The 11,271-nt window shown below is 37.8% G+C and overlaps 1 protein-coding gene across 1 annotated transcript in view; it reads left to right on the forward strand.

Moving 5' to 3' along the window:
* Nucleotides 1-10,669, forward strand: part of LOC127641087 (stabilin-1-like) — a 68,141-nt gene extending 57,472 nt beyond the window's left edge. The window contains 11 exon segments of the mRNA XM_052123855.1: nucleotides 3,104-3,297; nucleotides 3,398-3,542; nucleotides 3,660-3,793; nucleotides 3,952-4,117; nucleotides 4,227-4,333; nucleotides 4,780-4,899; nucleotides 6,464-6,613; nucleotides 7,169-7,282; nucleotides 7,832-7,981; nucleotides 8,746-8,853; nucleotides 9,178-10,669. Coding sequence (XP_051979815.1) covers nucleotides 3,104-3,297; nucleotides 3,398-3,542; nucleotides 3,660-3,793; nucleotides 3,952-4,117; nucleotides 4,227-4,333; nucleotides 4,780-4,899; nucleotides 6,464-6,613; nucleotides 7,169-7,282; nucleotides 7,832-7,981; nucleotides 8,746-8,853; nucleotides 9,178-9,213 — 1,424 coding nt within the window. The 3' untranslated portion in view covers nucleotides 9,214-10,669.
* Nucleotides 10,670-11,271: the final 602 nt, after the last annotated feature.

Below are 11,271 nucleotides of genomic sequence, written 5' to 3' on the forward strand. Positions count from 1 at the left end.
CTCGGGTGGAAGAAACCAATGGGCCAAGTGTCTAAGATTAAAAGCATAGTAATGACATTTTTGGGGAGGCCTAAACCTCCTTTGTCAATTGGTCTATGTAACTTTTTGGAATGCAACTGAGATCATTTACCATTCATTACCAAATTGTTTAAAATAAGAAATGGGAAATTCTAAGGGGAGAGACTGTAGTAGGTAATTGAATTTTGGGACCTTCCCCATCTTAGGCCAATGTAGTGAAGCCCACCTATCCATATCACACAAGAACATTTTCATTAATGGGTCAAAATCAACTCAATCTCTCAAATTTGCTGGAAAAAAAAGCCTAAATATTTTATGCCTTTCTTGGGTATTCTTGACGTAGCATAACACTTACCAGCCCCAATCAGCTGTGCATGTTCTACACTGTGAAAGAGACCCCACCACACACACACACACATACTCAGTGACATCACCGCAAAACACACGTGTCAATCTCGCTTCAGTTCAATTGGCCCGCAAGCTCATTTCTGAAGAGCAGGAGGGCAGGGGATCACACCGTTTCACTGAACAATCAGTTAGCATTTTCCTCGTGAATATTAATGAGCCTTCCCCTGTCATCTGTATGATTTGCAGCACATTTTGCTGGCTTCAAAAGAGGAATGAAACAGTGTTACATGGATCAATTATCAACACGGCTTAATCATAGCAGCACGAGCGCAGAGCAGGTGCGGTAATTCAAGGACTGGTCTCAACCGCACAGACTAATTTAAATTTTCTTGTTAATCAGCGAGATGCACGGCGGGAATTGTGAAACCCGTTTGAATGCGGTAATGAATTGTCTGTAGCAAAACTCTGATGTCTCGCTAATAAAATTGTTTAAAACAAACACCCCATATTCTAAACGGCACTGACAAAGAAAACAGGAGAAAACTAGAAGGCTTTTCCATTCTCAAATCACAACACTTAAAAAATTTATAAAATCTGTTCCCTTGTAATGCTCTCTGATTTTTTTGTTTGCCTTCAGAAATGACAGGATATGACTGTAGTTTAATCAGTAGGAGCTTGATGAAAGGAATCTGTAAAGAAAACCCAACTTAATCACACTGCCAGAATATTTCAATGTAGCAATATAAAAATATGGTGTTTATTTTTTCCAAAGATGATACTGTTGTTAATATCATACTTTTCATCTGCACCCCAACATCAAAATCAATGCTGTACTGTCAAATGTGCAATAACATGTTTAATGCACATAACATGTAATATTATTGGCAATTGCATGGGTGCTACCAAAGCAGGTGCTGGTGCCACATTTTCAATGGGCCCTATGAGGGTCCAAATAAACCGTGAATTGAGTTTCACACCTCTGTTTTAAGCTATTCCTCGGCCAAAATGTGTTAATATGGTTCATGCGTTGCAGGCTTGTGGATGTGTGCAAAACAGCAACAAAAATCCAAGAGGAAACACTGTATCATCTGCGTAGAGTAGAAGATTATGCACCACACCTCCTGCTACAACACCAGGAAAATCAACCTTTTTTGTTATTGCGGCTGCTAATGGTTCCAGGGCAAGACAGAACAATAAGGGGAGAGAGGACAGCCTTGCTTGGTTCCCCTACCAAGAGAAAAATAATCATAAATTAATCCATTAGTTTGCACTGCTGCGTGGAGGCTTCACGCTATTCTTCCACACTCAACTCACCACGCACCCTACCGAGAGTGAGAACCACATTACAGTGACAACAAGGAGGTTAACCCAACATGACCCTACCCACCTTAGCAACCGGACCAATTGGTTGCTAAGGAAGCCTGGCTGGAATCACTCAGCACACTCTAGATTCAAACTTGCAACTCCAGGTGTGGTAGTCAGTATCTTTACTTGCTGAGCTACCCAGGCCCAGTTCACCTGTCTTTAATGACTCTGTGTAAACTTCCAACATAAGTGGAGCCAGTTCTGTGACATAAGATCTTAAAAATTCTGAAGCAAAACCATCTGGCCCTGGTGCCTTACATGTTAGCAAGGCTTAAATTACCTCAAAAAGCTCCTCCAAAGTAATATCTAAAATCGAGTGCTTTTTTGATCACTCGTCAATTTAGGAAATTCTAATGGCTCTACGAAGTTGATAATATCCTTATTAGTAGACAAAAGTGTGGAACTATAAAGATCGAAATAGAATTCTTTAAAGGTTTTATTAATATCAGAGGCAGATATAAATATACAGTCTCCAGAAGACTTCACTGAAGGAATGGTGGGAAAAAACTCACTGTTTTATGTATCTGGCAAAAGGTTTCCCTGCTTTGTCCCCCGACTCGGAGTATGTCTGTCTTGCCTTGAATAACCAAAACTCAACCTTCTGTGACAGAATAGTATTGTACCTATATTTTAGCTGTGTCAACTCTCTAAGACCATTTGATGACATCCGGTACTTCAGCTCTGTTTCAGCACATTTAATATTCTATGAATTCTTGTGCTTTGATCTTTTTGAGGCATATTGTATGATTCCCCCTCTTGTATGAACTCCCTTAAGCACCTCCCATGCCATGCCCACCGAGGACAATGAGGACCAGTTGGTTTCTACATAAACATTGACTTCTGTCTTTTAACATTTGTTGAAATTCAGGGTCTTGTAGAAGGGATGTATTAAAGTGCCATCTATATGATTTTCTTTTCTCTAAATCTGGCTGTAACAGTCTAATGATAGACAAGGAGGCGGCGGGAAACAGATTAACAGTAAACATAAACTTTAATGATATAAATTAATTTAAAACAACATAAAACATAAGGACACAGACACACATGCAACACAGCCACAACCATCTCTCTCACCGGCTGATCAGCTGATTCAGTGCCGTGGTCCATCATGGCCCGGCCACGGCCAACTCCTCGTTACACTCCTCCCCTGCCCGATTCAGGCTGGGGCACCACCGGTCTGACTAACTCTCCCCATACCTCTGGGGGCGAGACGATGCCCTTCCGGCCGTTCTGTCAGCCTGTGGCTCACCCCGCCTTCTGTGGACCAGGGTGGAGAGACGAGGCACATCGCTCCTGGTTAGGAATGTCCTGTTGAAGGAAAATGGTTCGCTAATGCCGTCTCGTCTTGACTTGAAAATCTCTGTTTTTGTAGCTCCGGATCTTTGTAGTGATTATAATGGCGGATGCCATGAAGAAGCAGACTGTCTACAGACTGGCATCAATGTAACTTGTTCCTGTCGGAGCAGCCATTCTGGAGATGGACACGTTTGTTCCCCCATCAACCGCTGCGTAGAGGAGGCGAATGGTGGATGCAGTGATTTCGCTGAATGCATTTTCACTGGACCAGTATGATGAATCTCTCCACCATGAGTTGATTTACTTTGAAAAGACTAATAAATGTAATATAAATGGATAAGCGTAATGTGTAACATTTACCTTGTGGCAGAATGAGAGGCGCTGCGAATGTCTCACGGGGTATGTCGGAAATGGAATTCAGTGTTTGGAGAAAGTCATCCCCCCTGTTGACCACTGCCTGGAGGACAACGGTGGCTGCAATCCTAAAGCCATCTGCAAAGACCTTCATTTCCAAAGTAAGACTTTGCTGAGTCTCCAAACGTTGCAATCCTTTGAATAGCGCCTAAAGAGCAACCTAAGATTTTAAGTATTTCAACAAATGTGGAAATAAGGCTATCATTCTTATTTTGCAGCAAAAACAGCTGGTGTTTTCCACTTACGTTCACCTGAGGGAAAGTATAAAATGAACTTTAGCCAAGCACAGGAAGCTTGTGAGGCTCAGGGGGCAACTCTTGCGACCTTCTCGCAAATCTCTGATGCTCAACAGGTGACTTTAATCAAGACTTATTGGGTATTCACACTTTGTAGCTTCACCTCCTCATGAGGTGGTTTGAGACGTGTAAGATGCGACTTGGTCTTTTGGATAACTATCTAGTTAGGAAGCCTTATCTCATACTATTGATTTTTTGTTGTTGCTTGTTTCAGTTGGGAATGCACCTGTGTGTAGCAGGGTGGATGGATGGGGGAAAAGTGGGCTATCCGATCAGGTTCCCTTCTGCTAAATGTGGGGACAACCATGTTGGTATTGTGCAATACAAAGAGCCAGTCAATGCCAGTTGGCCGTTTGATGCATATTGCTACCAAATGAGAGGTGTGTTTGTCAAACATAGGAAGTTCTTCTATGTTGTTGTTATATCATTTGAGATTTTAAACTGCCTGCTTATAGATATATAAAGACGTGCAGTAAATGTCTTATACAGAGGTGTCTTGTGAATGTGGACCTGGGTACATTGGAGATGGGGAATTCTGTAATGGCGACTTGGCCTCTGTTGTTGCTGCTACTACTAATTTTTCTCTCTTTTATACAGTAAGTGTACTGCAAAAATATATATTTTTAAATCTGCATTTTTGTCTTTACGTGAAATAAAAATATGTAAAAATCCAAAAAATAAAATAAATGTATTTGAAAATCTAAATTGTGTAATATAATACAACTATTTTAGAGGATATATCTAGTTGGCAATTTTGTTTTCAGTGTAAACCTCACTAAACTTTGTTATGCTGAAAACAAGAAAACTGATTTATATCATCAAAAAATGTGTTTAATATTTTATCAAATATCTATTAATATATTAAAACAATATGTTGTGGACATCAACATTTACTGCATAGGCTAGTACGAAAGACTTAGAGACAATTAAATATTAGTTTCATAGTAATCAACAACATGGCACAGATTAAGTTGTATTTATCCCAGAATAATACAACCAATAACAACGGAGTCACGCATTTCCTGTCTGTTTCCTCCTGCAGACTTTACTAAAATATGCAGAGGATGGAGTGGAAGGCAAGAACCTCTTGAACTTCCTGTCAGACCCCTCAACAAACATTACACTTTTTGTACCTCATAATGATGGCTTCTCTGCAAACAAGGTAATTAGCAATTCAAAATAATCCAAAAAGCTATTACAAGTATGTGAACCACCCCAAAAACAAAATGGTGGTTCACATACTTGTAATAGCTTTTTGGATTATTTTGAATTAAAATAAAAACTTGCCTTAAAATGGGAACACTGCATCTCTATGCAGCTATAAAAATGGCTCTGTTTGTTTGATCAGCCCATCCAGCCCAACTACGCAATATCAACTCAACCAATGGCGTGAGTTTGGGGTGGGACTATCTATTTCTAAGAAGTGTTCGAAAAAGTTTTAGAGGTGCTAGAGGTGCAGAAATAAAACACTTAAGCTTTAAAGGGGTCATGTCATGAAAAATCAAATTTCCCTTGATATTTTGACATATAAGAGGTCTTTCTATAACTTTACATCATCTATTACAAGCGGGACAAACAGGCCTAGTGTGGCCTAACTATTCCTGAACACCAAAGGGGAACCATCTGGACTATTTGGAATTATTTTTGCATATAAACATGCACTAGACAGACGTCTCTGACTGCTGTCATGTATATGGAGCTGCTTTTGAAAGACGCAGAGTCAAGTTACAACTCTGAAAAGGAGAGCCCAAATGGTTTCATCAGATGCTCTGGTTCTTGCTGTTTTCAGCAATAACGGGAGTCCTGGATGCTTTCTCAAGTGCATCTGTGCTATTTTTAATTGTTGGTGAATGTAAACATGCACTAGATGGACGTCTTTGACCGTTTTGATGCATTTTCTACAATGTGATACTGTATGTGTCTGTCTACAGTATGTTCACCGTGATTTGGACTGTGTTTGTGTGTTTATTTCGGCTCATTTCAACATGGATTACTTGTGAACCAGTCATAATACAATTCAAGCTTTGCAGAGGATCTGTTATTGAAGAATAGGTCTGTTAAAAACACTTGGACCTGATCACAAAACCGGATGTAAACAGTTTAATTCATTAATATTTCAAATGTCATGAATGTTTGATAGTTTATGGTGCTGTGTGTTGACAGTTGTGCTTGAGATGAATAGTATAATATTTGGATGCAATGTGTTGGATGTGCGTTATGTGTTAACCCTGAAATGTTGTTTTATAATATTGTGGAGATTGTTCATTCTCTTCTGACTGAGTTTCAGAGTTTCAAAATTTGGCTGAATTGGAGGGGCTCCACGATGTTAGCCAATCATAACAGTGGGCGTTTACATTGAAGTTTAAAGGAGTGCTTAGGCCAAAACCCAGCGATTCAGACAGGGCCGAAGACAGGGTGTAAAATTATCAATTATTACTGTTTTGGTGCAAAAAACGTACTTTTGTTATCAGTGGACCTTAAGGAAGATATTAAAACTATGAAAAAAAAATTGCATTTCATGACCTCTTTAAGTATTCTTAAGGGCCGTTCACACTGACAGTCATTTTTAGCAACAAATGATCAAAACTCATTCATTTATTTTAATGAGAGTCACCTATTTTGAGTGACAGAGAGCGTAGGTGATGCGACAACATTGTGACAAAACTATTAATATGAGAGTTACTGATCTCTAGGAATTTGATTAACAGTTTGATTTCCTTTTTCAGAGCATGTCATGGAGGGATTTGCAGTATCACATATCTACCATCAATAGTATTCATTTCTATGAGGACTTGAAGCACAAAACAGAGATCCCGACCCGCCTGGGCTCAGATCTTGTCATTATGATCCCGTCGAACTCCACAAGTAATTTTGAGGTAAATAATCATCAGTAGATATATACCCCTAAAGCTGCATTTATACTGTCGCCCAATAGATCTACTGAGTAATGACATAAATTTGAAGGACAAACTGGGAAGGCTTATTCGCCACGGGTTCCCGCAGAAATTTCGAATAGGTTTATGAGTAAAATAAGGTCTGTGGTTAACATTATTTGAAAAGACTTTCACGTTTTGTTCTACAACTTTGTCACCTGACAATAAGTTGCAAACAAATGTCCTCATGCTTCATGAAGTAAACTCGCATCCTTGTGGTAGTTGCAGTCCTTATTTAGCAACTTGTTAGTGCAACCCAATATTCACGCAAGCCCACTGAAAAGATGAGAGTGAATCCATTTACTTGCGCAATCCATTGATAATGCGCCTCAAATTTAATAACGCTGCACTGACGTATTAATGTCAACCATCATTTATGTCTAAAGTGAATGTAAACAAATGGGAAAATGCATGGATCTGTGCATTAGGTCTAGCAGTGTAAATGCAATCAAAGTCACGTTGAGCTGGAAACTATATATTTTACACTTGTTTCCACAGGACTCTCAACCCCTGAAACTTGTGAATAAGAAGGTTATATTAGCATGGAATATTGCTGCCATCAATGGACTGATCCATGTCATTGACGGTCCATTGACAGCACCCCCTATTAATGTAAGTAGCCACTTTTGTACTAGAACAATGAGGAACAATGCAGGACAGCTTTGCTTTTTGAATGTACTGTTGAGGATCATGGGTAATTGCGTAAATGCCAATGGACAGCCAATTGCAGAATTTATAAATTGAATTTTTATATGGCTAACAGCTACTTTTTCATATAATTCAAGAAGTATTCCAAACTTTTCCAGAAAGTACATTCACACACATACAGTTGAGCAATAACTTATTTTTAAACAAAAGTCATTTTTGTTTGACACCAACATCATCGGGCAGGCATACAACGCCTTCAGAGCACTATGACTCACCAAATTGCTAAAACAAGTCAACATCCTTTTTGCCTGACATGGAAGTCGTTATTTTCAAACAATCTCATATACCACGTTTTTTTCAATGTATTCGTGGTAGATGGTTAAGCATAGCTTTGTCGATATGTAGACCTCACTAATAAGTTCTGAATGGATTGCGTTTCACTATGGAATCAGTCATTACTGGTTTTTAATGGAGTAACATGTATAATCTGCTGAAATGTTTGTCAATTTTTAGGTGGCCCCAGTTCTTCCAGTCTCCCAGTCTAGTGGTGTCGCAGTGATCACGGTTATTCTGATAATTATAGTCATTGTCTGCATTGTGGCTGGAATTGCGTACTATGTCATCAAGCATAAGAACGATGCATTTCGATTCCAGTATTTCAAGGTAAGTTAAGATATTTATGTCGGCTTGACAAAGCCATTCGTTTTTTTTAATCCTTAACCAAACCAACAACTCTTACTCCTCCTAGAGTTTTTAAACTACGTCCACCAAACTTGGCATAGACCTTCAGACTGTTCTGCCTTAGTGTGCTTTACCTTTTCAAATTGATTGGACTTTCGGTTTATCCATAGCTGATGTTGAAATATCCCCCAGTCTTCCCCATTCAGTAGGCCTACAACAGCACTCTTGCCTGTGGTATATTGCTTATAGAAATATTCCAGGTTCAACACAAGTTAGTTCAATTGACAGCATTTGCGGCATAATGTTGATAACCACAAAAATGTATTTCGACTCATTCCTCCTTTTCTTTAAGTGAGGCACTTACAATGGAAGTGCATGGGGGCCAATCCGTAAATGTTAAAATACTCACTGTTGCATAAGAATAGCCACAACACGTAAACAATATGCGTGTTAACCTTTTCTGTGGTTATACATGTAAAGGTTATATCTAATTTTACACTTCTTTGCCAGGATGGCCTAATGCCGTAAGCCCTAACACGACTCTGAAAACACAGATTTAAAAAAGCTTTACAGCTTAAATAATTCAATAAGTTTTAACAGGTGAATTAATGTAAGTGCTTTTATAAAGTTGTAAGCTTCACATTTCTGCCTTTAAACATTGGCCCCATTTTACTTCCATTGTAATTGCTTTTCTGAAGATGAATGAATGTAATAAATGTCTTATGTTTCCATTTATACATCAACAGAATGATGATGAAGATGGTGCTTCTACAAAGGCTGGTGGAAACCCTGCTTTGGTATCCATTCCAAACCCTTTATACAGTGGCTACAGGGCATTTTTAGAGCCATTTGGGGTAAATTTAGACATTTTTAATAAAATCTTCTATGTAGTTCCTGCTGTTTTTTTTTAAAAGATGGTTTTAGTAGGTCTTCCAGTCTGGACACCTGGTCATTCTACTGGTTTCAGAGGCGGTTTGGGCTTTTTTCAGCTAGTCAGACTGGGAGACGAGCTAGACAATCTGAAGACCAGGTTGGCCAGGCTGGTAGACCAGCTAAGACCAGAAAACCATCTTTGTTTCAGCAGAGGTTGGACCACTTAAACACATTTAAAAGAAACCGTTTTATTCCTAGCCCATATTTGTAGTGTATGAAGGAAAAAAACATTTTGTTTGTTTCAGGAGGCTGCTACAGACACACCCAACCTCATGGACTAGCAGTAGCAGAGCTGACCTTTCCCATGTTTACCTGCAATCAGCAACTACTACAAAGAGCCATGCCAAAGGAAGCGTGCTCAATAACTTTGTAGATGGTTAAACCAAGAGATAAAAGGCTTAAATGCTCTATGACCCTTTTTCTATTCAACCTATATTGTGTTAATAATTATGTATATTGTTGGACCTTTGCAGTTCATGGTAATATGAGGCTAACAAACGTCAATGTTTGATTTTAAGGACATTTTTGATTACTTTTGATTAGTATTGCATATACTCCTCTTAATGTTCAATGTAAAATCTGGGCCCTGATGCAAAACCAGTTAAGAACCGCTATCATAGACAACATTACCATTACACGTGTCTTTGAATTCAATAAAGCAAGCAGCTGTTTTAGGGAGTTTTCTTGTCTAGGCCAATCGTAAACTATATCAGATATCAAGGGACTATTGGTTCTTATTAAAGTCTTCAACTCCAGTGAATAATCCCAGAGGTCCCGTTGACAATAGAAGGGTATTTTTTTACATTGTTCCGTCATAATGCAGACGGTTGCCTCAGCAAAGAGAGAAGCGTGAAAATTCCCCAGCGGAAAACGACCACCTGTTCATATTATATGACAAAAGACAACATCCTTTATGACCTGCTATGGACCAGATAAGGAAATGTATGAAAAACAGCTAGATTTGCATTTCCTTATCAACATATGAGTGTCAGGCACTAAAGTTAGAGTGTTTTAGGTCAATTTAGATTTTATGATTTATTTCCATGTAAATGAAATGCAGTGTTAGATCCATTTGGGCCCCCTAACAGCCTTTTAAGCCACTTATTTTATGGTAAATTTGCTCATATGGAGTGATTTTACTCTGTATAGAAGCAGAATCATACTGACAAATATATCGTGTTTTTTCACATTTTTTAATGTCGCACAGAGGCAGAAAATCAGGGAAACGTGATTGAATCACTCTCAGGAATGTTGATTGATATGCGGGTGTATCACAAGCCAATTTGACTTTTACTCGTATGCAGGATAGGAATGGTTGATATCAAAAATAAAACAAAATTATTTTTTATATCAGTAATTATATTTGCACTAGTAAAAACTTTGATTCTTGGAATAAAATTCTTGATTTCTGTTTAATTAATTTCCATTAGTAGAATTTCACCATGATCTGTCATCCTCTCCTGTTCAAAATGCAATTACAGATTTCTAAAATGAATTAAGTTGAAATTTAAATTTTACATATCAGCAGTGCATTTATTACTAGTAAAAAGTATCATTTTTATATAAATAATTATATTGCTTCTCATGGAAATTAACATTCCTGATATCAACAACTGAACTGCAACAAGTAAAAATGCAATTTTGGTTTTCATTAGTGCCAATGTTAGTTTGTGGTATATGTAATGTGCTTGTTTCTCTCTCTCTCTATATATACACAGGTATATATATATATATAAATAAAGCCTTTTTAGATTTCTTTAATTACTCTCCAATTTATTAAAATCCGAAATCCATTTCCAGATATCTGAAATACCAAATATAACATGTTTAAATATATTTACAGAGATCAAAAATTTGCATTTTCAATAGTTGTAATAACATTTTTGATGTCAAGAATGGACATTTGAACTAGTAACATGTAACTATTGATATCAAAATTGGTCATTTTTCCTGGTAAGTGCTTTGCTGGTAAAAAAAACTATATGTAGATATTCGTAGTTGCGTTTTGAATAGGAGTGAATGACCGATCATTGTGAAAATAAAGCAGTTACAGATTTTTACTAGTTTAAATTAATTACGTCATTTTTGATATCAAGAATTACAATTCTTCTAGTGCAATTGTAATTACTGGAAAATAAATTACACTTTCACTAGTAGTGGTTACATTCCTGATATCAACAATTCATATCACGAGAATTATTAAAATTCAGTGATGGGTGCTGATTATGCCCCTTTCACACAAAGCTTTTTCCAGAACATTTACAGCAATATTCAGGTTAGAATGTGTGAAACTGACCATTTTGAAAACACTGGGAAATTTAAATTTAGATGTATTATGT

This window comes from Xyrauchen texanus, chromosome 50, assembly GCF_025860055.1.
Source record: "Xyrauchen texanus isolate HMW12.3.18 chromosome 50, RBS_HiC_50CHRs, whole genome shotgun sequence".
NCBI lineage: Eukaryota > Metazoa > Chordata > Actinopteri > Cypriniformes > Catostomidae > Xyrauchen > Xyrauchen texanus.